Genomic DNA, 27,655 nt, shown 5'->3' on the forward strand with positions numbered 1-27,655 from the left:
GGAACATAAAGAGGGGAACAAGGGAGAAAAGACTGTTTGGGATATGAAGAATCAAGGATGACTTCCTAGAGGAAGTATCTTTGAGCAGGGATTGGAAAGCTGAGAAGGATTTTACCAGGTAGGCATGAAGGACAGAACTTCCGAAGTTCTAGTGTCAGGGACTCCCTGAGCCGAAGCAGAGAGTAGGACAATGTGGTGTGCTCCAGGCCCAGGGAGCTGACTGGCAGAGGATAGTGCACATGGGCGTGTGTGGAGAATGACGGAAATTGGAGAGAAGGCTGGAATGTGGGCTGGGACCAGATCGCATCCATTTAATATTAAGACATCACATTATGAAAAATCTTGGCCCTTTAGAAAGAAAAAACATCATGCTGGTAGACCACAGAAAGACAAGCCCCAAATAACTGGAAAAAGGATGACTAAAGTTAGAAGAAAAAAAAAACAACATGATTTTTAAAAATCAAATATGTGTAAGGGTGTGGGGAAAAAGGTAATCTCATGTGCTTCTGGTGGAAGTGTAAATTGGCCCCTTTGGATGGCTCTTTGGCAGTCTTTTAAAGCTAAAAATATCCATATTCCAAAATTGCACATGGAAAGATCTCCACACAATATGGCCGAGTGAAAAAAGCAAGTTGAGGAGTAATACAGCCTGATGCCATTTATGTAAAATAACCACATGGACAAACACACAGACCCCAACACTGTGCTTTCTGTGGGTGCATATAATATGTATATGTTTAAACTCTAAAAAGAGAAGACATTCGTATATTGTGTGATTTAAAAATTAAGTAAAGGAAGAAAGTGCGAAGGCGGCTCAGAGCTGTTTTATAAGGGCGAGGGAGAGCTGTGTTTGGCAGTGGGCTAAGGGCGTTCTCAGTGTCTGCGGTGTTCCACTATGCTGGGTGACTTTAATTAAAGCTTTGCTGCCAGGAACAAGGCAGAACACATGCCATCCTTTGTCCTCATTGTCTGATTTTTCTCTTTTCAGTCCTTGATCAATATCACCCATGGATTCATGAATTTCTCGGACATTCCTGAGCTGGTGGGGCCTCCGGTTGGTATCTACAGCTGCCCCAGAATGTGGCTTTTACCCAGACGCCCCTGTTGAAACAAAGTCGAGTTGCTTTGGAATCCTTTTAGTTCCTGAAGCGTAGCGCTAGAATATATCAAAGTAGAATGGAAAGAAAGCTTTGCATTTTTTGAAAAGTTGCTTTCACATTAATTTGATCATGTGGAAAGTTGTGTCCAAAGCAGTGGAAGCTTCCAGTCCTGTGCACCAGAAATATGTGTCATGGAAATCACAGAAAGCTAAGTAACAAACAAATGACATCTGTTGCACACTTTTGGCCTGCTTTTATTTACATTATCTTATTTCACAGAATAGGAAGAGCCTGGAGACACCTTTCCTTGTGCTCAAGGGAAACTGGAGCACGAGGAGGAAATGGACTCATTCTAGTCTTTATAGCCCCATTTTAGAAATCTGGAAATTATCTGTGTGTTAATTTCCAGATCTCTAAAATGGGGCTATAATGTATATAAGAAATATGCATTATTTTTGGCCAGATATGGTGGCTCACACCTGTAATCCCAACACTTTGGGAGGCTGAGGCAGGCAGATCACAAGATCAGGAGTTTGAAACCAGCCTGGCCAACATGTTGAAACTCTGTCTCTACTAAAAATACAAAAATTAGCTGGGCATGGTAGCGTGTGCCTGTAATCCTAGCTACTCAGGAGGCTGAGGCAGGAGAATCACTTGAACCTGGGAGGCGGAGGTTGCAGTGAGCCAAGATCGCACCACTGCACCCCAGCCTGGGTAACAAAGTGAGACTCTGTCTCAAAACAAACAAAGAAAACCCGAAATATACATTATTTCTGCAAGTTGGCAGAGTTGACTCATGGCACAATGGCCCTAAGATGAGGGAAGCTTCCTCTTACAGCCTGTAGAATAAATCCTCATTGCATCTCCCAGCGTCTGCTGGTCAGCAGCGGGGAAAGGAAGGAGCTCTGGCCTTAGGAGCCTTGGGGTTGCAGCCCCATCTTCTCCACACACCACTCTGAGCCCCTAATTCTCTTCTCTGATGACACCTCACCAGGCTTTGAGGCAACTTGTAAGAAGTGAGGGATGTGAACTGCTTAGCGCACTGTGACGCTCTGTGCAAGTCATTGTGGAGACAGGTTTATACCTTCACAGCTGTGCAATGCCGATGTTCCTGCCTCTCCTGCAGATCCCCATGAGGTTGCCCTGAACCCCATTCATCCAGGTCCAGGGGAAAATCTAGTGCTGCCCCAAGATTCCTGCAAATATCTGCAGACTCTTCTGGCACCAGGTTTCTCCCCTGCTGAGTGACCTCATTGTGAGCCATCTTCCTGTCTCCTCTGTACTGCATCCATTTGATTTCTATGAAAACAAATTATCCAAAATACCTCAATAATGAAACCCTAGAGCAAACCAGCTAACAAGTGAAAGTTTCTTCCCAAGAGGTCTTTGTTTTCCCCAAGCTATTGGAGGTTTTGGGTATTAGGTGGGTGGATACTGAAGCAAAACACAGACAGACTAAAACCAGAGATTGGGCATCCCTGTCCTCACAGTCCCTGGGCCTTGTCTGCCTGCATTACCATGCCTCCACCCCTTCTTTCTCTTCCTTGCTTTTTTTCCAGTCACTGTCCTCCCCTTGGCAAATCCAGACCATCACAGGGCCCCTTCTTCCCTAATGCTGTGTCAATCCGTCTTCCCAGCTGTGGGAACATGCTGAGGCCTTTGGAAGGGGCTGGGAGGGAAGGGGTCCTGCTGACTCTGGAAATGCTGCTCCTAATCCAGTGTGCTCTGTCTTTGGCGTGTCACAGGGGCCGGACGGGTTGCCTGGGCTGCCAGGATTTCCAGTAAGTACCACCCTTGCCTTCTTCTATCTGTGCCCTGTGGCTGCGATCATTCTGTTCCTTCCACCTGGAATGGCATTTCCTCCATCTCTGCATGACTGAGCTCCTGTGGCATCTTGTTCATTAACTTTTTCTTGGTTCTCCCACCTGGAAGTGTTCCCTTCTTTAAGTCCCATAAGGCTTTATTGTCACCACTCCTGTGGTTCTTTTCTGCCTTAAATAACAGTTATTTGTGCCCTTGTCTTTTTTTTCTTGACCATCCTGTGAACAACTTGTGGAGGGCTGGGTCCTACTCATCTTTCTCTATCCAGGACCAATCAAAGCCTGAAACAGCAGTTGGCTTGCTATGAATGAAAGTGGATGAGTCAAGCATTTCAAGTAGATAAATCCCTAAAGAGAGAGGATGATGGCGATGGAGGGGGCGCAAAGGAGGGAACCATGGAATAGACATCTAATGATTAATTGTCTGTGTGCACCCCTATGGGGCTTTCACCATGGAAGGTGAAAACATGCTTCCGTGTAGAAAGAGATTAGTTTTGTCTAAAAGTTTGAGCCTGTCTAAAAGTAAGGCTTGGCTTCAATGTGGGACCTGGTCGATTTCTCCAAAGCACTGCAGCTCTGAAAGGCCTAATGCCAACGGGTGACATGCACTGCTTCTGGATAAATGAAGGAAATGTATCACAAATGTAATAGAAATTTGTTCTTGATGGCGGAATGATCAGTGGCCTCCTTTTCTATTTCTTTATAATGTTCTGAACGTTTTATTTATTTATTTATTTTAAGAAGGGGCCTCACTCTGGTCATCCAGGCTAGAGTGCAGTGGCTCACTGCAACCTCTGCCCCCTGAGCTCAAGTGATCCCCCCACCTCAGCCTCCCGAGTAGCTGGGACTACAGGCATATGTGCCACCATGCCTGGCTAATTTTTTGTATTTTTGATAGATATGGGGTTTTACCATGTTGCCCAGGCTGGTCTGGAACTCCTGAGCTCAAGCAATCCATCTGCCTCAGCCTCTCAAAGTGCTGGGATTACAAGCATGAGCCCCTGAGCCTGGCTGATTTTCTGAACTTTTTACATCTTCTAAAGGCACATATCATATGATAACACTAAAAATACTGCTAACTAGATGTTATAAAACAAAAGAGAGAACGGCAACCATGACCATGATTGTGACCATGACTCTGACCGTGACTCTTGGTTAGCAGAAGAAACGGCCAAACCCCAAAGCTCCAGCCCTGGCTTGGCTGCTCCAAGACCTGGGGCACGTTTCAGAGCACATTTTCCTCTAAATGAGTGGTCCTGTGTTACTGAGGGAGTCCCAGGCTCTGCAGGAGAGCCTCCAGGACCTCCACTGCAGGGAGTAAGGAGGGGGCCAAATAGGCACATTCCAGGCCACTGACCTTCAGTAAGGGAAGCTTCACTGGACAGGTTTGTATATATTAGGCTTTCATTTAAGACTTTATTTGGGGGAAAAAAAGGAAAGAAAAGAGTTTCACTGCTAAACAATAATAACAAATAGTTGAAAGCCACTGCTGTAATGGGTAATTCACTCTTTCATCCAGACAAGACAGGAACTTGTGAAAAGTTAAAATAGCAAGAAAGTGTTGCAATGCCTTTTTGAGGCAGATGTGGCTATGTGAGTCATTGTCACAGGCATTCAGTGTCTGTTGGAGTTGAGAATAGGTTGCCTCTGGCCGCATGTGTGGATTTGGCTCTGCAGAGGGGTGGGTGGGCATTCCTATGGGGAGATGGCATGAGTGCTGGTGCAGAAGCAATGGAGGAGTGCAGAGAGGCTGCAGGAAGGGAGTCAACCTGATGGTGTGGGAGATGAGATGTTGACGCCTGGCTGGGATTGGCTGGGGTGCCAGGCTAAGGTACCTGGGTCCCATCTCATAGGTAGTGGGGAGCCAGAGAAGGGGTGGGAGTCGTGGAAGGGGATAGTGGAGGAGGCGGGCTGCAGGGTGGCCTGGAGGAGCTGTGGGGCAAGCAGAGGCAGCAGGCCCAGATAATAGGCTGGATCAGTAGTGCCCAGTTGGAGGAAACCAATGTTCAAAAAAGTGTGAAGCCTCAAGGCCTCTTAAGACTCAGTGCTATCTTCTTTCTACCAGACCACAATTTCTGGACCACTTAAGGTTAAGAAAATGTCATAGATAATCGTGACTTCCACCTGCCTGGGGGAACTATTCTACTGTTGAGCCCCTGAGCCTGGCTGATTTTCTGAACTTTTTACATCTTCTAAAGGCACATATCATATGATAACACTAAAAATACTGCTAACTAGACATTATAAAACAAAAGAGAGATAGACACTGGCTGGGATGGGCTGGGGTGCCAGGCTATTCCCATCCAGCCAGTGTCTATTCTACTGTTGAGAAAAAATATATTTCTGATTGGTTTATGCATTTTAATCTTAACAAACAACCAAATACTATATAACAATTCCTTCCAGGGCCCTAGAGGACCAAAAGGTGACACTGGTTTACCTGGCTTTCCAGGACTAAAAGGAGAACAGGTAAGAGGGGCCCAGGTATCTGGGTGGGATTGGGCGCTGGAATTTGCTAAACATTTCAGACTGGCTGAAAGTAGCTATTAACTATTTTATTCTTTGAGATACAATTCACATACCATAAAATTTGCCCCTTTAAATTGCACAATTCAGTGATTTTTGGTGGGCTCATAAGGTTGTACAACCTCATGAACCACTCTGTAATTCTAGAACATTTTCATCATACCAGAAAGAAACCCCATACTTATTGGCAGTCACTTTCCAGCTGTTAACTTTTTTAATCTCCAGGTTCTCTATGAGACGAGAAGGTACGAAGTGGGTAGTGAAATTGATTTTTACCATAATTTGGAAAGAGAACTCAACTCAACACTCCTTTGTTCTCACACACACTGTGCTTTGTCTAACCACCTGCTGGGCATCCCCATTAGAACATGCACTGCCTGAGGACAGGCATCCTGCCAGCTTCTTTTCCATAGCTCCAATACTAATACGGGGCCTGGTATACAAATGGTACTGAATACACTTGTTGGACGAAAGCATGTATAATTAATGAATAGAACAAATGTTAATATTTATAAATTATAAGTTGAGCATTCTACAGTTGAATGACAGTCTTGGTCCAAAATCTACGGAATAAATACTTAGCACACAGAACACTTCCTGAGAACTCCCAGGGTACCAAACCTATTGTTGTGCGTGTATTCTGTTGTGTTTGCCTCTTAGAATTAACTTTCCAGTTGGTTTTTATAGATAAGGGGGAGAGTGACTTCCATAAACAGATTAATGTATTCACCCATCCATGTATATACTCATCCATCTTTCGTCCACTGACCCCTGTGGTGTGCCAGGCAGTTTCCTGTGCTAGGCATAGGGATATAGAAATAAGATGATGAAGAGATATGCGAAGAACTAACAGAGCACATGCTTACAGCTGGAATGGAGCTCTGTGCAAAGCCAGTGGGAGCACTGTTCAATCCCCTGAGCCTGCCATGGGGAGTCAAGGAGGGTGGGTGTGCTCTGTGGGAGGGGGGAACTTAAGCTCCTCTCATTCTTCTCTCCCCCCACCATTCTATAATAAAATGGTCTCCAAGGAGGAGAGGGCTCCAGGGCATGGAGGGCGTGGTATGCCGGGTGAAGGTTTGGCATCACATGGGGATGTGCCTTGGGATGCTTTTGCTGCCACAGGCCTGTGGAGAGGGACCAGGGCTGGCCAGCTCAGGCTTGGGAGGAGGCCCAGTGAAGCAAGAGCATCTCTTGCTTTAAACACTCTGTTTAAACACTCTGTTTCCTATGTGGTGAGGTCAGCTGGATCTAGAGGGACGGACGTGACATCCCCGCCCTAACCTCCTGCCACCTTGAATGACTGGTCCAGGCAGCCAGGCGGTTCTGCTCTGGCCATTGCAGCGAACGCGCTTTCTCTCACTCTGCTTCTAATGCTTGTGCTTGCTTCTTCTCCTTGCTGGCGTGCTCAGGACTACCTTTCTTCACCAGTGGAGTGGTAAGATCTAAATACCAGGTGTGGGCATAGGGGGATGGAAGAAAGAGGCTGCTCTGCTTGCTTTGATGCCACTGTCCTAGCTACTCCCAGCCCCATTAAAGAGAGACTTCTGTGTGGCTCAGTCCTGCTACCCAGGAGCCAGCATTGAAGTTTAGGGCCAAAGGCTCAGAGTCAGATAGAAGGTTTCTGCACCTGGCCTTGTTCTCTGGACAAGCATCTTCTCAGCAGCCTCTAGCATAGTAGATGGCTCCGCTGAGGACAGGATTGGGGGCAGGATCCTGTGTTCTTGCCACCAGTCTACCCATCACTCATTCCCAACGTCTGGGATAGCTTTGCCTAACTAAGTAAGTGTTTGCACAGGAGCTTAGAGTTTGGAGGCAATGTTGCATATGGAGACACAAGGCCTCCATGTTGACAGAGGCCTCTAGTTTTTATACCATCATCTCTTTCCTAATTTCAGGTGTTTTAACAAGAATAAGTATTCATGGTGGGAACAGATCTCAGATTGAGTTGCTAGGAGAGCAAGCTGTCAAATACATTGGGAGCCAGAGGTTCCTTGAGGGCACCATATGGCAGGAGATAGCCAGGACCACACTGGGGCTGGATCCTGGAGGGTTGAGAGTGAGGATGCAAATCTGTTATCAGTGGGAGCCCTGAAGGGGCATGGAAGACAGGACTGTCCTGTGCCTTAGGACAGTAACTCTGATGGTGCATAGAGGGAATGGCTGAGAGAACATTCATTCATTTAGGAGGCTGTTGCAATACTCTAGCAAGAGGTAATTTTGGAGCAGTGGAGTTTCAAGTAGGATGAAGGCCAGAGAAATAAATCATGGCTGCAGGTCTCTGTACTAGGTGGCAAGGAGGAGTCTCTGTACAAAACTCTCTAGACAAGGTGGCAAGGAGGAGTCCTGACTTCATTGAGATGTTCTCTGAATTGCAGGGCGAGAAGGGAGAGCCGGGTGCCATCCTGACAGGCGACATTCCTCTAGAAAGGCTGATGGGGAAAAAGGTAATTATGTCACCAGACCCTGCAGGCACATATCTGCCCCAGCTTCGCATCTTTGTTTCTGTCCCAAACAGTGACAAGTACATATCTTCCTGTTTTAGGGTGAACCTGGAATGCATGGAGCCCCAGGACCAATGGTAAGTCAGAGCATCTCTCAGCTGGATTTGGACTGGAGTTTGAAGCGTTTTTCATACTTTGATTTGGTTAGATTTAGTTGTCCCAGTTATGAAAATTCAAAGGTGTGACAAAATGTACATATACTAGGGTAAGGCTAACTACAATTAAATAAATACTTTTCAGTGATTTAACACAATAGCAGCTTATTTCTAGCTCCTGCAAAGCCCACTGTGGTTGTTCTCAGCTTGGCATCTCTCCTCCAAGAAGTGACTCAGGGATCCAGGATGCTTCCATTCTGTGACTCTGCCATCTTGTGGATTCAAGGTTGCACAGGAGCTGGCAGGCTGAAGTTGGGGAGGGGGAAGAGATTGTGGAAGATAATAAACATCACTTCTGGCACATTCCGTAAGCCAAACCCAGATGCTTGTGGCCTCAGAATATAGTTTAGCTGTGTGTCCAGGAAGGAGAGGTACACTTGCAGTTATATCACAGAACTTGCCAGCTAAAGATGACCAATTTCCCAGGAAACCCTCAAAGGAACCCCGCAAAACCTCTCTGGGATTTTTGATTCTGGTTGTGAATATGCCACTCATTTGCTGTGAGACCTTGTGCAAGCCCTCTTCTCTCTCTGTACTCCTGTTTTCCCATCTGCACATTGAAGGGACTGAATTAGTACTAAATGATATTAGGGCCCTTCTGGCCTTACAGCGCTGGGAATCCATAACCCATCTGGGCTTCTGAGCAGCTCTCGCCATTTCTCTCAAGGGTGAGCCCTAAACTTACTTCCCTGTGTAGAACATTCTCTATGGGTCAGACTGTACTGATGCTTCACATAGGTCATCTCATTTCATCTTCACAACCCCAAGAAGTGACTCTCAGAATCCCCATTTTATAGATGAGGAAACTAAGGCCCAAGGAGGTTAAGTAACCTGCCCATGTGACATAGCTTGTAAGTGGCAGAGTGGGGATTTGAGGCCAGCCTGTCAGGCTTTAGGTCCAGTCTGTTCTCAAATGAACCTCACTGCCTCTAATGAATATTTGAAACATTGAACATTTGAAACATTTTGGGCTGGAGAATTGTATACAGGTTTGTTTGGTTGAAGTTGGATCTCAGGTGTGGGGAGAAAGGACCTCACATTTCTGTAACAGACTTGTATCTTTGAAGAATGGCCTGTAACTTTCGAGGTGAATCCTTCAAAAGACCTTCTGAGGCCTTTGGTCCCTGAAGTTAGGAAGAGTGGACATCCAAAATCAGGCAGCTAAGACAGACTGAGAGATTCTTATGTTAACTACTGGTTAACCACCTACTAACCTCCAATACTGTGGAAAATACAAATAGTTAGTGGTGGGGGCCAGCAGGCTGCTGCAGATGCCATGGCGGTGGTTCCTACTGAAGCCCAGCTTGGACACAGCTTGCCAAACACAGGCAGTAAGTGGCACCTTCTTCTAATTTGCATGAAGGTGCTGTATGGGCTAGCCATGGCCCTAGTGACCAGTGTAGCTTATAACTCCTTCTCAAATTCACTGGTGTCCTGTTACACTAAGTGTAGACCATGCACCAGCATCACTGACATCACTTGGGAGCTTCTTAGAACTGTAGAACCTCAGGCCTCACCCAAGACATACTGGATCTGCATTTTTAACAAGATCCAGGTGATTCTTAACACACATTGATGTTTGGGAAGTGTATTAGTCCATTCTCATGCTGCTATGAAGAAATACCGAGACTGGATAATTTATAAAGAAAAGGGGTTTAATTGACTCATAGTTCCGCATGGCTAGGAGGCCTCAGGAAACTTACAATTGTGGTGGGAGGCATCTCATCACAGGGCAGCAGGAGAGAGGATAAGTGCCAGCAGGGGAAATGCCAGACACTTATAAAACCATCATCTCTAGGGAGAACTCATTCACTGTTATGAGAACAGCATGGGGGAAACTGCCTCCATGATTCAATTACCTCCCACCACGTCCCTCCCATGACATGCGGGGGTTATGGAATTACAATTCAAGAAGAGATTTGGGTGGGCACACAAAGCCAAACCATATCAGGAAGTGTTGCACTAGAACCTACCAACCAAGTGGCCTGTGCTCTGTCAACCCCATCTGTCTTTGCTTTTCTTTCCCTAAGAGTAATACAGACTAGGTACTTTACGTACTGACCCTGTTTCAACTCAGTTTTTATTTGCCACTTTTCAGAGCATGGCTATGTATGTTAATGGTAGGAGGAAAAGAGACTTGGAGTGCCCCAGGCTTAAACGAGTCATTCTCTGGGAGACACGGCAGACCCAGCTACAGGGTTGGAAAGGCACAGACCGAGGGTAGAATGTGTTCTAGGAAGACGTGCAACATCTGTGGTATTGTCAACCAAGTAATTTGCATCCCAGACACTAGAAGGCAGGAGGATTCCTGAAGATTGCAACAGAACAGTGGCTCTAGAAGCCTGTGGTCCTGGAAAGACAGCACTGAAATAGGGCCCATGGTCTGGAACTCAGCTGGATGACTGGGGTGTCAGACCAAGACTCTGGTTCCTAGGGGCAGGTTAGAGCAAGGAAGGAACCAAATCCTAGAGTGGGTTATCAGGCCAGGCTGACCTGAGGGGCGAGGCAGGGCTGCGTTATTCAGAATGGGGGATGCGATAAGCCCTGGGACATAAGACCTAGGGCAGAGGGCCATGTTCTGGGCTGGCCCAGCGCCTGGCTACCAGGGAGCTGCAGCCATGAGCTACTGACCTCTTGCTCCTTAGTTAACCCTGACTGCGAGGGGCTGGGTCCAGAGTCTGGGGTGGGTTGGAGCCTGTAGGAAAGCAGGGGATGGTGTGGGTTGAGCAGGTGCTTCTAGCTGAAAGCGGAGAGGCTAGAGACAAGGAGGCCGCAGGCAGGGGCTTCTGCCTGGCTCCCTGCCCTCCTTCCTCCTGTCAGTGGATCATCGTCACCACTGCCTGCAAAAGCGCGCTTGCAGTCCTCATTTCTCTGAACCCAGACTTTCTGTTCTTTTCTAATCTGGCATTTGTTTTGCCTCTAGGGGCCCAAAGGACCACCAGGACATAAAGGAGAATTTGGCCTCCCTGGGCGACCTGTAGGTATCAGTGTTCATTGGACAGGCTGGAGGGGGAGGACACATGGGCCAGGCTGGTCTGTGGGCAGAGGGTTTACTGAGGTGTGTGCTGTGGGTTCCAGGGTCGCCCAGGATTGAATGGCCTCAAGGGTGCCAAAGGAGATCCAGGGGTCATTATGCAGGTGAGTCACCCTGGGGATGGAGCCGGAGGTTGGTGTCCAGAGAGGGTGAGAGAGTGGGGGGTCCACAGAGCAGGGCCTGTGGACTGAATGTTCGGGAATATTGTTCTTCTTCCTTCACTGCCACTGCCAAAAGTCCCCCCACCCAGCCCTGTCCTTCAGCTCCCTCTCAGGAGGGTCCTGCCATCTAAAACACCTTAGTGGAGAATAGACTTTCTTGTGTAGGACCCAGAGGGAGTAGGGGAGAAAGGGATCTGGTCATGCTCAGAAAATGTGGTTCCGAATCCCAGGACCTCTAACTCTAGGGTAATGTCACCTCTCCCCTCCTTTACACAGTCCCAGGGATCGCTCACATCACTAGGGGCTCAGTGAGTGCTGGAAGTCAGTATCAAAGGCAGATCAGCTACTTAGGTGGGGCCTTGCAGGTTGGCAAACACTGGGCAGCAGCAGGGACCCTGGTCTAGAAGAAAAAAGCCAATGTTTATTCAGCAGCTGCTATGTACCAGACACTGTGTAAAGTGCTTTTAAGGAGAGTTTCTCATTTAGTCTTGGTGATAACTATTGCATGAGACACTATGCAGGGATCTTGTTTTACATAAGAGGATACTGGGGCCTCTAGTAGTCAAGGCACCCACCCAAGATGACCCAGCCAATAATCCCCAAACCAAGATGTAAACACAGTTCTAAGTCTATTGCTGCTTCTGTTTGTGCCACACTGCTTTTGCTTTGTATGCCCAGAAATCCAGAAATACTATTTTCCTGAAGCATTAGGGGTTGACTCTCACTCACCAAGCCCCCTGGAACTGGCAGGTAAACCAGACACTGATGCCTTCATTTAGAGTGATCAGTATACCTTCCGCATGGGCTAAACTCTTCATGCCTGCCCTCAGAGCCTCACCTCTCCTGCTGCAAGCTCCTGCCTCTAGGCTTAGAGGAGAAATTGTTGCATGGTATTAAGGCCAAGCTGGCCTCACTTTGAAAATGACTGTGCTATCTAACAAGAGTTTTGCATTTATGCTTGCATTTCTGAGACACATTTCCTCTGGCAATATATCACATGAGAGACCCCTGCAGTCCATGTCCACCCCTATACTGATAATGCACTGATAGGGAGGCCTTAGGCTCAGTATCAACTGGGAGTCAGAATCTGAGTTGCAATCTCAGTTCTGCTGTAAGTTGCTGTGTGGTCTTGAGCAGGTCACCTCCCCTCTCTGGGCCTCATTAGCTGCATGTATTAACCAGAGACAATACTTGTTGCCCTGCCATCTTTCCTATGGTTTGTTGTGAAGATACAGTGAGGCCAGGGACATAGAAGTGCTCTGTGGCTCCCTGAGCAACCTGCGAGAGAAGTTGGTTGGCTTCAGCAGACCCTCCTTTCCTTCCTCTGGAGGAAGTGTCCTGTGGCTGCCCCTGCACTCACAACAACCTGAACTAATGGAATGGCCTTTTTTTCTTCCTTCAGGGCCCACCTGGCTTACCTGGCCCTCCAGGCCCCCCTGGGCCACCTGGAGCTGTGATTAACATCAAAGGAGTAAGTTGGCATGCAGTGGGAAGACCTTCCCGATTGGCCTAAGCTGGAGTCAGTTGTCCTGTTGACCTCACCTCTCTTGTTTTCATTACCCACAGGCCATTTTCCCAATACCTGTCCGACCGCACTGCAAAATGCCAGTAAGTAGCAATCACTGCCTTAAAGAGCAGGCTTTGGCATAGATAGCAACTCAGAGAAAAAGATCAGTCTTTGTCTTGGGCCCTTTCTATCCTCAAATGTCCTCTCTGATGTCTTCTATCCCCTAAGTGTAGACTCTCAAGTGACTAGAAGCTTTTAGATAACAGATCGTGGCAATGAAATATACTGGATCTTCTAAGGGTGCACACACGGTGAGGTGCTTCTTTTCATACAATCTAAAAAGCAGTGTCTTTTGTTACTACGACCACATTAGCTTCATGCTTGGAGTAGTATAAAACTGGGAAAAATAGACCCCTTAGAAAACATAGATGAGAAAACAAGCCATGCCAACCCATGATCTTTGCATTGAGAACTTTGGGCTAAAATCTGTAACTAACTATGCTGCCCTTTCCCAGTGATCACATCACTGCACAGCACACAACACTGACAGGCAAGGCTGATCTCTCCCACTTTATGATAATGAAACAAACGGTGACTCAGAGAAGCTCACTGGCTTGTCCAAGGTCATGGGACTTGACTGAGCTGGGACCATAACTCAGGTCTCCTAACCACCAGGCAGCAGGTGCAGACACTGGGATTCTGAGAGGTCAGGCACTTGCCTGGCCCCCTAGCCATTGAGAAGCTCTGTCCCTGATTTTTTACCCATAGGAAGAGAGTCAGATTTCTGTGAGAAAACCCAGAGGGGAGGGTGGGCCTTGTGTACAGGCATTAGTCACAGAACCATGCATAATCATTCTCTCATTCATTCAACAAATATTTATTGAACACTTATGCAGTGCCAAGGACTCTTCTAGGCCCTGGGGACTCAAGGGTGAACTAGACGGATGTGGCCTCTGCTCTCAGGAGCTTGCAAATTACAATTTAGAAATATTCTTTGAGGTGAGTTCATAATTGATCCCTGTTGGAGGTGATGCTAAGGCTTAGGTCAGAGCCTTCAAGATGATGCAGTTTGGCTGCGTATTTGCGCAGACATCTGGCTAAGTCTAAACGTTGAGGCATCCAAGTCTGCAGCCCAGGGCCTGGGAACTCTGGCCTAGAGGGCAGGACCCACGTATGTCAGGTGACTAAGGGGCTCCAGGCTCTACATGGAGACAACAGCAACCCAGTATGTGTTTATATCCATGGCCTGAAGAGAAACATAAAATATCAGTGCTGGAGTGACCTTCCTGGGCAGTCGCTGTATCCCACCTCCTTATCACACAGGAGAGACCACACAGCCCAGAGAAGCAAAAGGCTGGCTCCAGGTCACACAGTGAGTTAGTACAGAAGCCTCTCCCAACTAACATGATTTCAGGCCTCAAATAAGCCAGCCACAGAACAGCACTTGACAAATTTTAGAGTGCTGTAAAAATGCTATTGCAATTATCATGACCTGCACCAGGACCTCTAGCAGTAACCATGGCCTTTGGGGGTTGTGGGGATACCTAAAAGAAGGAAAAGATAGGCTCAAAGCATTTTTAGTAAGATTTTTTACTTCATATTGCCTGGCTAGATACTAGAGGAGCTGGGTCATGGACGTTTCTTGTCCAACTCTCAAAATGGACATTTTGAAACGGAAATGCTTCCTCTTACAGCCAGTATTTCATGAGCCCCTTCTAGTTTCAGCTCCTTCCAACACCCTAATCATTTACAGCTCATGTCTGTAGTGGAGAAACTTTATCAGCATAGCCTGCAAGATAACAGCTTGGAGCTGAAACCTTCATCCTTAACTTAGAAATATTTTTCCTGGTAGATTTAGTCTCCACTCCCATCTTTCCTTGGTGGCCCCTGAGCAGCTTGTGACCCTCCACCCATAAGCACAGAAGGATTTTGGCACCATACAGATGACTTTGATTCTACACATCAATCTGGAAGAAGCCAGGTTTCAAGTGGCTTTGTCTTAATAGAGAAAGAAATGCAGGAATCTGGGGAAAACTGGGAAGGAATATTATCCAGAACAGCCTGGACTCCAGACCCCTGAAACTTAATGAGATGTCCAGAATAGCCACCCCCCAATCTAATGATAACCCCCTTTGCTAATTACCTGCCCATGATGCTCATCTTTGATTAGATGCAATAGCTAAGCTAATGGCTGACCCAGTTTCACGGCTGGGCACTTCACTTGCTCGGATGCTTGACCTTACACATGGATCAATCCCAACTGATAAGAAAGGAAGACAAGAATGTTCACAGTTGGCCAAACCACCACTGCCACGATTTGTTGTCTTAAAGCTTTGGGCTTCCTTATGGCTGAGTTTTTTGGCCATTAGGCCTCAGCTCTGTCTCCCCAGCTCAACTACATCATGGGTCTCTCAGTTTAAAACCTGGGACGTCTGTGCATTGACAAGTCCTGGGGACTCAGGGCTTTGGGGGACTCCAGAGCCAAAGGAAGGCCTGACTGTGGCATTGCCTCTTTTGTCACATGCCCCCCGGACAGTGGCTACCTGTTTCTGCAAACACCAGGGCAGAGCTTGCAGTGCCTGACCTGGCCTTCCTCTCTTTCCAGGTTGATACTGCTCATCCTGGGAGTCCAGAGCTCATCACTTTTCACGGTATACACTCCCTTCTTCATCATTTGTTTCTCTGGGACATCTCTTTGAGGAAGATGATTTTCCTTTGCCCAGTTCTGGGCTCAGGCTAGGTGGTCAGGAAGGTCTAACTGGATGCTGTAGGGTTGGGGGTGGCAGCTGAGCCAAGGCTGTGGAGCTGTGCACCTCTCTTTGGTTTGGTCACACATGTGTCTATTCTGCTCATCTTAGCTGAGCCTCCCAGTTGGCAACAAGCACTCTGTTCTTTCAATTGTTCGTTTGTTCGTAAAACATTCACTGATGCCTATTCCTTACTTGGTATGATCCGCACTGGGCTGAGGCAGATTCCAAGAGCCTGGGAAGCGCTGTTCCTGCCTCTCAGGCTCTTGGAACCTGTTAAGTGAAACTACTTTAAAAACAATTGTAGTGCAGTATACCAAGAGCCGATCAGGGAAGGGCCGTGGGAGCTCAGGAGACCCTCGCCTCAGTGTCCATGCAACTTTGTAAGCATCTCCTGGGAGCTTGTTAGAAATGCAGAACTTCAGGCCCCACCCTAGACCTGCTGAATCAGAACCCATGTTTTAACCATCTCCGGGGTGAGGTGTGTGCACAGCAAAGTGTGAGAAATGCTGGCTCAGAGGGTTTGATTAGTAAATGTCAGCATGTTCATAGCCACATGCAGGAGCTTTGCTATGGCACATCAGAGAGGGACAGGCCAGGGGATGGGGCCTGCAGCTGAGCAGTCACTCGGGTCCCCCTGTCCTCACACACCCTGTCACACCACTTGGGGTTTAAATAGGGGAAGGTCTTTTTCCTTCAATATTCACCTTCAGCTTGGCTGCGTCACCCTGGCCCACCAGGTGGTGATCTCCCTGATGATACCTGGCCCTGTGGTTTTTCTGTCACTTCTGCTTACCAAGCCCAGCCTGTTTCCAAACTCTATGCTTAGATTCAGTTCAAGGCTCCCCTTTCCCCTGGTGCAAGGTGGACCTTGGGGAGCAGGGGATGGAGCTGGATTTGTTTTATCAGATCCCCAATTGTTCCTCTTCCCTGTGAGCCTCCCCTGGAAGGAGGGGGAGGGAACAGATCTTTCTGGATGTGACAGCTCCTAGTGAGCAATCATCCTGCTTTACTGTATGCAGCTACTACTGCTCCGGTTGGTGCTGTTGCACTTGCTGTCTTTTCTGATCACTGCTGTCTGTGGGGTCAGTATGGGTGAAGGAGGCCCCATGGGCCCCACTGCACAGGTCATTGGTCTCACACAGCATTCCCAGGGTTGGAGAGGCCTCGATAGATGTAGTTGCCGCTCCCTACTGACTCCCTGTTGACACCATCATGCCTGTGATGCTCATATTCCCTCCCCTTCATTGAGAAAGCCTGAGCTCCTACCCTCATCTACACTTTGTGGCCCCATCTCTAGGCTCAGGAGCATTGGTGGGTTGATCTGTCACACCTCTTGGGAACGAGGAATTCAAAGACCTAGCATCCACCCTACCCATCGAGGTGGGGAAAGGGAACCACTTCCCTTCCCAAGCAATGATCTCCCAAAAGGCTTTCTTCCATGCCCCCTCCCACATAAAGAGTTGAGGGGAAAGGTGGGGATGGAATGCCAGTTCTGCAGAAACGGTGTTTCTCACTAGCCCTGTGGGGATGTACAACACTGCATGGTGGGCATTCTCACCACTTTATAAGTAGAAAACTTAGCGCCCTTGGTTGTCCTGTGCAGACACTCTTGGGAGAGCCCTCTCCTTCCCTCACACTCCCACGCTGCACAGGCCTAGATGAGATGAGTCTGGAAGATTGACATGGTGCTGAGTCTCTGTCTTCATTTGTGGCACTGTCCAAGCCAGGGTTAGCCGCAGCCTCTGCTGCGCTCCCGGGATGCGCTGCTGGAACCTCAGTGAGAGCACATATTTCATCTTGCCTTGCATTACTGTGAGCTGTGTCTGTCTCCCAGTAGACTGAGCTTTTCAAGGTTGAGAATGTGTCTGAAGCATCTACCTCTGCCCTCTTTATGATTTTACACTTGCTGATTTCTCAGGAGGGCTTTGTTTGAGTGGACTTTGCTAAATGAGCTTGGTTTGAAAACCTGTCTCAGAAAGGTTTTATATAGAATGAAGGTGATTTTCCATTTTTTTTTTTAACATGTATGTGTTTGGTGGCAGGTGTTAAAGGAGAGAAAGGATCCTGGGGTCTTCCTGGCTCAAAGGGAGAAAAAGGCGACCAGGGAGCCCAGGGACCACCAGGTATTCCAGCTCTTGTTCTCAATCTTGCCTTTGATTTTTTTGCTCCTGAGAACAAATGCAACTGAGAAATGTGACCTAGCCAGAGGGTAAGACTAATGACATTCCACCCTGACCACAGGCTCCACTGCTTTCTAGTGAAAACCAAGCATGGGCCTGGCATGTCCAATGGGGAACATTGTCAGGAGAGACCAGAAAATCCAATCATTCATCTTTTATATGCAAAACAAGGTCCAAAGAAGGCCAGGGACCTACCTGGGATCCCACAGTGTCTGGGTTGATGGGCCCACAGTAGCACCTGTTTCTGCTTCCAAGCAGACTCTGTTAGCCAACCCAGTGCAGGGTCACATCCACTAAGATGTAACTGTGGTTGCCAACTTAGAGACTTTTATTTTAAAATTTCTGAAATTACAATCGTGAATTTTACAAAGCATTTCTTTTTCAGGTCCTCCACTTGATCTAGCTTACCTGAGACACTTTCTGAACAACTTGAAGGTGAGTGTTTCTCTACTAATATTTGGCCTGTGTTTTTCATGTTTTGGTTTATGTCAGAGACTGAGTTCATCCCACTCTTACTGAAATATTCCTATGTTCTCTGCTTCCAGGGGGAGAATGGAGACAAGGGGTTCAAAGGTGAAAAAGGAGAAAAAGGAGACATTAATGATGGCTTCCTTATGTCTGGGCCTCCAGGCCTGCCCGGAAATCCAGGCCTGGCTGTGAGTAGAGACCCCTCCAAGTCATCTTCCCCAAAGACTTACAGCTTTCCTGGAAGCCCCCAATGGGACTAGGCAGTTAGGGCTAGTCATTGTACTATAAGCTGAAGGCAGAGCTTGGGGATCAGCCAGCTCTTTCCCCATCCTTGTTGATTGATGGGGAGGTTGGCTGAGGTCCCTGGAGAGAAGGTAGCTGGCTAAGGCCACATGAAGGTAGGTAACTTCCAGGCCATTAATCACGCTGCCTTATTCTTGAAATTGGTGGAAAATTCACTCCACACAAAGAATGATTAATGGTGAATACATCAGATAACAGAAGCAGAATGGAAGGTAAGGGAGATATTTTTAGAGGAGCTATTTGGTTCTTCGAAATTTTATCAAAGGAGCCCCTAGATAGGTGTGGTTTTCCTAGGATGAAAGGTTTTTCCAGGTGAAAGGAGAGAAAGTCAAGCTGTGCCCCCAACAAGAATATGTCCAGATCATTGACCTTTGGTCCCAGAGCTCACCATGTGGGTAGAACCAGCAAAGCCAGGGATCAGAGTTCTGCCTCTAGCTCTGCCTGTAATTTGCTTCATGATCTTGGGCAAGTCCTTTCACTTCTCTGGGCTTCAGTGTCTCCATCTGTGAAATGCAAAGGCTAGACTAGATGATCTCCAAGGTCCCTTCTGCCTCCAGGGCTCTCTGGGGTTCTCTGTAGAGTCATTCAACATAATGACTGGGCTGCCATCTTGGAGGCCTTACCCCACCTAGAATTGTGCCCAGGATTGAGGACAGTAGTAATAATAGCTGGTGTTTATTGATTTCTTTTAAATATTCTCATAAAAGGACTAGATGGGACTTCTAGTGATGAATGATGCTTTCTCTCTGTTATGGTGTGCTTGCCTTAACAGGGCCAGAAAGGGGAGACAGTCGTTGGGCCCCAAGGACCCCCAGGTGCTCCTGGTCTGCCTGGGCCACCTGGCTTTGGAAGACCTGGTAATCCTGGGCCACCGGGACCCCCGGGGCCACCAGGACCTCCGGCTATCCTGGGAGCAGGTTAGTGCTGTAAACAGTGCCCTTGTTCACGCTGTCCCTACCATTGTGTTCAAGGTCACAGCATCTGGGTGGCTTGTCACAGCTGCACTGCCTAACAGAGGGCTTTCCTGGATACCGCCTTCTTTCTTTTTTTTTAAATTGAGATATAATTTGCACATCATAAAATTCACCCACCTAAAGTGTCTAATCCAGTAGTTTTTAATATATTCATGAAGTTATGCAGTCATCACCACTGTCTAATTCTAGACCATTTTCATCACACCAAAAAGAAATTTCGTACCAATTAGCAGTTGTTCTCTTTTCTCTCTTTCCCTCTTCTCCACCAGATCTGGGCAACCACAAATCTACTTCTGTCTCTGGATTTGCCTATTCTGCACATTTCATATAAATGGAATCATATAATATATAGCCCTTTGAGTCTGGCTTCTTTCACTTAACACAGTGTTTTCAAGGTTCACACATGTTGCAGCATGGATTTTATTCCTTACTGTGGCCAAATAATATTGCATTGTGTAGGATATACATTTTGTTTATTCATTCATCTGTTCATGGGCATTTGGGTTGTTTCTACTTTTTGGCTATTATGAATAATGCTGTTATGAACTTTCACGTACAAGTTTTTATGTGAACATGTTTTCTGTTCTCTTCAGTATATACATAGGAGAAATTGCTGGGTCATACAGTAACTCTATGTTTAACTTTTTGAGGAACTGCCAGACTGTTTTCCGAAGGAGTCACAACATTTCGCATTCCCACCAGCAGTGGCAGTGTATGAGGGGGTTCCAATTTCTCCTCCTGTGTTATGGTATCCTCATTATATCTTTTTGATTATAGCCATCCTACTTGGTATGAAGTGATATCTCACTGTGGTTTTGGTTTGCATTTCCCTAATGACTAATGATGTTGAGCATCTTTTCACATGTGAGTGGAAACTTCCTGGCTGCTTTGTCAATGCCTTAGGGGTGTGAGAACCTGCCTTAATGACCAGCAGTGGCTGGAACTCTGTATATAAAAATCTATTCATCCCTTAGAGCCTCACCTCCTCAAATGCAAAATTGGTGAAATTAAAGAAAATCTCTATGTAATGAGCATATATCAGATGCCAGGCATTTTGCTAATCACTTTACTACGGTATTTTATTGAAACCTCAGAACAACCTTTAAAAAAAGCATTAACATCCCCATTGTACAGGTAAGGAAAGTGAGGCCCAGAGACATTTAGGAACTTTTCCAAGGTCACACAGCTAATAAATGACACCAACAGGATTCAGACCCAGAGCAGTGTAGCTCCAAAGCCTGTGTTATTTCTACTATGTCCATTGTAGGAGAGAATAATAGCAGCACTAATAGCATGAAGGCATACTTTTTTGTTGTTTGGCTTGGCAGGAGCCAGGTATGGTGGAAGCATGCCTGGAAAGAGACCTACAGAGTCCTTGGCATAAGGAAAGCTTTACACAGGAGGTGACTTTGGGGCTGGGGCTTTGACTTAGCCTTGGATCTTTTGGCTGCAAGTGATAGAAATGTAACTCAAAATAGCTCAAGCAAAGGGGAAATATACTGGGTGTGAAGGAAGGAGTGAACAGTCAACTTGTGGGAGAGGTAGATAAGCAGCTGGACCGCAGGAACAGCCAGAGCCAGGGACTCAACCCCTGCAAGGATTCTCTGGCCATCTCTTGTCTCCGCTTCTCTCTGCATGCAGTTTCACGCTTCCTCACCACAAACCACATCCTCTGCACAGCGGGAAATATGGTTACTGACAACTTACAGCTTCCACTGTCAGCTAGAAATCTTGAACTTCTTTTACTATTTTAGTTTGAAAAGTCCTGGGGTGGAGAAGTCCTAGAGAAGGGTCCTGATGGGCCTGACTTGTGTGGGGTACCCAATCTTGGACCAATCCCCTATGACCAGGAGGTCGGATCACATGAGAACATGGTAGCTCTTTCTGGAACCAAATGGTTGTAGAGGTGAAGGGAAGGTCCCAAGAGAAGGAGCTGAGGACACTGGTCCTACAAAGGAAGAAGGTGCTGAGTGGATGGAACCATAGGTGCCCACACAGCCATGAGGGAGGAGTAGGACTATAGGAGGTGGAGGCATATTACAGGGTGAGTGCAAGGTGGAGAAAATCTGTTGACCACAGCAACACTACATTAGGGCTCCCGGGATGCCTTGCTGCATTGAGCAAGGATTGCTTCTCACATAATGTATAGCAATTCAGTTTACAAAACACTTTCATGGCCATGATCCCATGTAGTCTTCACAGCAACCCTGGGAGGAAGATAAAACAGATATTATTATAAAATTCATCTCATGGATGAAGATACTGAAGCTCACAGAGGTGAAGAGACTTACTCAAGGTCACAAATTCTATTAGCAGGCATGGCTGGGATCCAAATCTGAGTCCACTGGCCCTCTATCCACTAGACATTTGCCACCTATGTGTGGATGTTCAAATCCTATGTTGGAACTGAACATTTGCTTGCAACGACCTGAAGAATTGTATGATTTTACTGGGACTTGTAAAAACACCCTTAATTCTGCCAAGAGCTTGGCAGATTTGGAGGAGTTGTCGGGGGTAGGGTGAGCAGAGGATGAGAGAGGTAGAAGAACAGCCAAAGGAATAGTCGTAATTATACTACTTTGTGTTTGCCTAAAGTAAGGGCTTTTCAGTTGAGGCATCATAGACTCCTAGAAAGTTCAAGGATATACCTCCAGGATTTGTCATCCCAGTAATATTTTTTTGTAGAATTGTGTGTGTGCATTTTTCTGGGAAAGAGGGCAATAACCTTGATCTGATTTTTAAGGGCACAGTGACTCTTCAAAAGCTAAGAGCCCCTGGCCGAATGAATGCTGTACATGTACAATTTTCAAAGCACTCAGTTCTCGCCACAGCCCAGGGAAGAAGAAATGCCTGTTTTACATTTTGCAGATGAGGAAACAGCTTCAGAGAGCTTGCTGTTTCCTCAAGATCACACAGCTAGGAATGGACAAACTAAGGACTTGAGTCCATGTCTCTGGCCCCGAGGCCAAGGCTACTGTCACTGCACCACCCTGGTCTCCTCCCACTCCCTAGAGCCTTCTCTTCCTCTTTCTGAGCCTGCTTCCTCTGTTCAGTGTCACATGCTTGTCTCTTGGCTGAAATAAGTTGTATGAGTCAGGACATTTTTGAATGCAAGTGACAAAATATTCGACTTAAACTGGCTTTTATAAAACAACCACAAAAGGAATTGATTCACTTATGAAACGGAAAAGCACTAGCCATGGCTTCATCCAGGGTAACAATCAAGGATCCCAGCTCTTCCCTGAACCAGTCAATGTGGCCTAAGTCACATGCTGGGGGGCAGAGCACCCAAGATACAGGTGGAAGTTGGGATGCTTTGTGGCACTGTGAATGGGGTTGAACACACTTCTCTCCAGGAGTTAGCTGATACCTCAGACATTTTTCAGAGTGTGGTTTTTGTATAACTTCTCTTTTCTGTTTTGTCTTAGCTGTGGCCCTTCCAGGTCCCCCTGGCCCTCCAGGACAGCCAGGGCTTCCCGGATCCAGAAACCTGGTCAGTATTATTATCAGTATGTAGTCATCATTCCATCTGGGATGGATTTACTTAAAACTCTGGCTACAATCTCCTGTGTCTGACATCCCTTGGGCATCAGGCCTTCATGACAGTAGGCTTGGTGCAATTCCATAAATAGTAGAAGGGATTTGTTATCTATTTGGGTGACTTATTAAGTAAAAAGACATGAAAAACAAAATCATCTATATGTAAGTTCCACCATTTGAATCCTTAATTGACTAAGTTATAACAAGAACCAATCATATTACTTTTTTTTTTTTTTTTTGCGGGATGAGGGATGTCACCCTCTGTCACCCGAACTGGAGTACAGTGGTGAGATCACGGCTCACTGCAGCCTCAACCTCCCTGAGCTCAGGTAATCCTCTCATCTCAGCCTCCAGAGTAGCTGGGACTACAGATGCACACTACCACACCTGGCTAATTTTTTTTTTTTTTATAGAGACAGGGTTTTTGTTACATTGCCCAGGCTGGCCTTGAACTCACGGGCCACCAAGGTGATTCTCCCACCTTGGCCTCCCAAAGTGCTGAGAGTACAGAAACGAGCCACCACGTCTGGCCACCAATCATAGTATTTCAAAAAGCATAAACCTGCTCGGGTGCGGTGGCTCACTCCTGTAATCCCAGCACTTTGAGAGGCTGAGGCAGGAGGATCGCTTGAGTCTGAGAGTTCAAGACTAGCCTGGGCAACATAGCGAGATCCTGCCTCTACAGAAAAATGTAAAAATTAGCTGGGTATGGTGGTGCATATCTGTAGTCCCAGCTACTTGAGAAGCTAAGGTGGGAGGATCACCTGAGCCTGGGAAGTCAAGGCTCCAGTGAACCATGACTGTGCCACTGCACTCCAGCCTGGGTGAAAAAGCAATACCCCATCTCTAGAAAAAAAAGAAAAAACAAAACAACAAAAGCCCAAGAGCATAAACAATGTTACAACAGGTCCTTGTGCTGGTCAGATTTACCTGGATAATTCAGTCTTCTCCATTCTGCCAAAGAACATCTCTGGCACATTCGTTAACATGCAGTTAATTGGAACGAGACATAGCACTCCAAGATTACTGTAATGCACAGAAAAATGGACAAATACTTCACAAGGATGTCAGGAGTCCAAAAATGCTCTTTGATCTTTGCTGGATGTTAGTTGCAAAATTTGGCTGCCAAAAGAAAGAACTGTCCTACATATGATGGAATTCTGATATTTGGTTCCCTTGGGGGATATCTAAGTCATTTTGATGCACAAAGCCATTATCTTCAAGGCTAGGTGAAAATTAATATTTTATAATCTTTCTCAGTTACAATGAAAAATAAAAACTCTCTTGGCTGATATTTCTTTGAGATTTGATGCTATTCAATAGATTTTTGTAGCTTCTGTATGTGCTTCTAGATATGCCAAATGGCTGTCTAATCTTTGGCATTTTTCTAGGCAGAGAAATTACAGTCCTCCATTTTCTATCATGCATTTAATGTAACTACGAAGCTAGACAAACAAGATTTGAGACCTTAAGTATAGTTGCTCACTTGCTTGCCTTTCTTATTCCAAATGAAAAATTTGAAGCTCTTCAAGGACCAGCATGAAGTAACACCATTTAACCATGTTAGTGCCACCAAGTAGCTTAAAAAAATAGAAGTGGTAAAACTTACCAATGCTTTTGCTAATACCCAAACCAAAACAAAGATAACTCCATTGACAATTTGTAAATGTCTTTATACTCACAGAATATTGTCGTTTTTGTTTTAATTCATTTATTATAGATTAGATTTGTGTTTCAAACTATACATGTTTTTGTTTTATCAAGAAGAATGCCCTTTAGTTATTAATGAAGGTATATACCTCTATCTGGCACATTAACAAGCCTTTTTATTGAGTATCTGGGGATGGCTCCTAGTTGAATTTACAGAGAGGCCAGGTTATCAGATGGTGCCATTGCTCTAATGATAATGGCAGTGTTTGGAATTTAAATGATCCGACAGGTCACAGCATTCAGCAACATGGATGACATGCTGCAGAAAGCGCATTTGGTTATAGAAGGAACATTCATCTACCTGAGGGACAGCACTGAGTTTTTCATTCGTGTTAGAGATGGCTGGAAAAAATTACAGGTAATTTCTAAACTTCCTTTAACACACTGCCTTCAAATACCCTCTAAAAATCAAATCTACTCCCATAAATGCCATTTTTTTCTGTTTTGAAATGGGAAAATTTGTAATTGATCTTTCATTTCAATGTACTGTTTTTCTTAAAGCTGGGAGAACTGATCCCCATTCCTGCCGACAGCCCTCCACCCCCTGCGCTTTCCAGCAATGTGAGTAGTTACCCTGTTGGACTGCTCATGCATTCATTTATCAGCATTTCCTGAGTCCTCCTTGGTATCTAGCACCAAGCTCTCCAAACTCTGGACAGTCAGCTGTGCACGGTTTAGTATCTGGTGAAATCCTAGAAATTAATGGGTGCTAACAGAAGATTCCCGCAGTAGAGCGGAGGAATAACTAGATCCAGAGGCTGGAGACCTGCTGTTCCCATGTAATAGCCAAATCCTCTTGGGCAGAGGGCTTCCCCTCTCTTGGCCTCAGTTTGTTTATCTGTGGAATCATTGGTTGGTATAAGCAATCTAGAAGATTCCTTTAATTTTTGGCACCGTCTGCCTTATAAGAACATGGGCAACTGGCATTGTCCATCTTTTAGCCCTAGAGCAATCCTTTGAGGTGGGTACTATCATCCTCATTTTGCAGATTATGAAACCGAGGCTCTGAAGAGGTAGCTTTCTCTATTAAGTGAAAGAGTTGGCGATTAAACATGTGTTTATCAAAAAGAATGCCCTTCCTTGATTCAGTGCTCTTTTTAAAAGTCTTGAGAATATTTTCTCCCTTTCTGAAGATGATTTCTTCAGCAGGTCATGAAACTCTTTACAGTTAAGAGTCACAGTTACAGACAATGGCAAACTATTTAAAGCATCTTCTCAAGAGACATTGCACTTGCACCTCAATATACTCTGAAGAACAGATTGAATGCATATTCAGAACTATTTCTTTTCCTCCTTTTCATAACAGCCACATCAGCTTCTGCCTCCACCAAACCCTATTTCAAGTGCCAATTACGAGAAGCCTGCTGTAAGTACAATTTATACATTTAATCTTCACATACTGAGTGTGTGTCTACTAGGTGCTAGGTCTCATGCTTAGTACACAGTTCCTACCATCATGATGCTTATAGACTAGTGATAGAGGCAAACAAAAAACAGAGAATTACAGTACAGTGTGGTAAGTTGTTTGGGTGAGCCAAGTACAGGGTGCTGGGGGTATAAGGAAGGGCAGAGACGTCTACCTAGAGGAGGTTACTGCCAAACTAAGACCCAAAGGACAGCTGAGTTCAGGGGTGAGCCAGGTGGAAGAAAGAGGCAAAGGGAAGATGGAATAGAGGGAGGTAAGGGGTAGGGCTGTGCATTCCTGTAATTGCTAGTATTAAATTACAGGCAAAAGAGTAGCGTTCAAGGCAGAAAAGGGAGACGTTTAGTCTGCAGAAGTCAGCAAAACAAGCGCTAGGTTTCAAGGGTCTGCAAGCCAAGCCAAAAATTTTGACCATTTTCTGTGGACAATGGGGAGCCACAGAAGGGTTTAAAGCAGGAAACAGGTATGACAAGACTGGTGTTTCAGAAATTACCTTGGTTACAGTGTGCAGATTAATCAGAAGGGACGGGAGCAGGGGTCCAAAGGCCAGTTAGGTGACTCCTGTGTTATCTGAACTAGAATCACAGCAGTGAGCCCATAGACTGGTAGGCAATTGGAGAGACATGAAGGAAGCAGAAGTGACTAATTGGGTCATTGATTGAATATGGCACATTAAGGATGAGACAGATCAAGAATGATGCCCAGGTTTCTGCTTGGATGATTGAGTGGTGATAGTTTCCTTTCCAGGAATTGTTTCGTTGCTGGGATTAGAAACTCTCTCTATTCCTTTGCTAGCTTAAGTAAAGATCTCGTTTAAATCAGCATAGAAACCTCATGGAACTCCATCACAGGAAGAACAGCCAGGCCTGGGACTCTTGTCTCTATTAGTCTGCTTTGCTATCTCTATAGACCACCTTCTGAAAGTGTCTTTCTTCCTCCCAACCTTACCCCAAAATGCATACATAGGTGACATGAGCTTGCACACAGCTTTGGATCACCCTGGCACTGATTCTTGCCCCAACTCTGTGTGATCTTACAGCAGCTGACCCCAGTACTACTGACTCAGTTCAGAGTCTTGGGAGAGATCGTTTATATGGTCTGTGTTGGGTCAATTGCCCACTCCCAGCCCAATCAAGAGTTACCAGGAGAATGAGGTTGAAGGTTTAAGGCCACTCCTTGTGGCAAGAATTGTGGGGGCACTTTCTAATAGCAGATGTGAGCATTTTCTATTGTGCTGCAATTGACCAAGGAGGAAATAATTTGGAGCATGGTGAGTCTGAGGTTCCTGGAGGAAACCTGAGTGGAGACTATCAGGAGGGAATAGGTTCTGAAGGTCTGAAACCCCACAGTGGGATCTTGGCTGGAGATGAGCCATGCAATTACTACAGGGCTGGTTGGATTCCCAAAAGAGAATCTATACAGTCAGAAGGGATTAGACTATGAGGAGCAAAACTGAAAAGGAACTGATGGGAGAAATATGAGAAGGAAACTGAGAAGCCATAG

At 46.1% G+C, this 27,655-nt stretch overlaps 1 protein-coding gene across 1 annotated transcript in view; it reads left to right on the forward strand.

Moving 5' to 3' along the window:
- Positions 1–27,655, forward strand: part of COL15A1 (collagen type XV alpha 1 chain) — a 135,534-nt gene that overhangs the window by 101,475 nt on the left and 6,404 nt on the right. Inside the window, exons 22-39 of the mRNA XM_032164666.2 lie at positions 989–1,054; positions 2,846–2,881; positions 5,327–5,389; positions 7,822–7,890; positions 7,989–8,024; positions 11,026–11,079; positions 11,181–11,240; positions 12,700–12,768; positions 12,864–12,905; positions 15,410–15,455; positions 17,597–17,677; positions 18,120–18,169; positions 18,280–18,390; positions 19,278–19,422; positions 22,908–22,972; positions 24,959–25,087; positions 25,231–25,290; positions 26,036–26,095. Of these exons, the coding sequence (XP_032020557.1) occupies positions 989–1,054; positions 2,846–2,881; positions 5,327–5,389; positions 7,822–7,890; positions 7,989–8,024; positions 11,026–11,079; positions 11,181–11,240; positions 12,700–12,768; positions 12,864–12,905; positions 15,410–15,455; positions 17,597–17,677; positions 18,120–18,169; positions 18,280–18,390; positions 19,278–19,422; positions 22,908–22,972; positions 24,959–25,087; positions 25,231–25,290; positions 26,036–26,095 (1,242 nt within the window). The remainder of the gene's footprint in view (positions 1–988; positions 1,055–2,845; positions 2,882–5,326; positions 5,390–7,821; positions 7,891–7,988; positions 8,025–11,025; positions 11,080–11,180; positions 11,241–12,699; positions 12,769–12,863; positions 12,906–15,409; positions 15,456–17,596; positions 17,678–18,119; positions 18,170–18,279; positions 18,391–19,277; positions 19,423–22,907; positions 22,973–24,958; positions 25,088–25,230; positions 25,291–26,035; positions 26,096–27,655) is intronic.

Source organism: Hylobates moloch, unplaced genomic scaffold (genome assembly GCF_009828535.3).
Source record: "Hylobates moloch isolate HMO894 unplaced genomic scaffold, HMol_V3 SCAFFOLD_10, whole genome shotgun sequence".
In the NCBI taxonomy this organism is placed as follows: Eukaryota; Metazoa; Chordata; class Mammalia; order Primates; family Hylobatidae; genus Hylobates; species Hylobates moloch.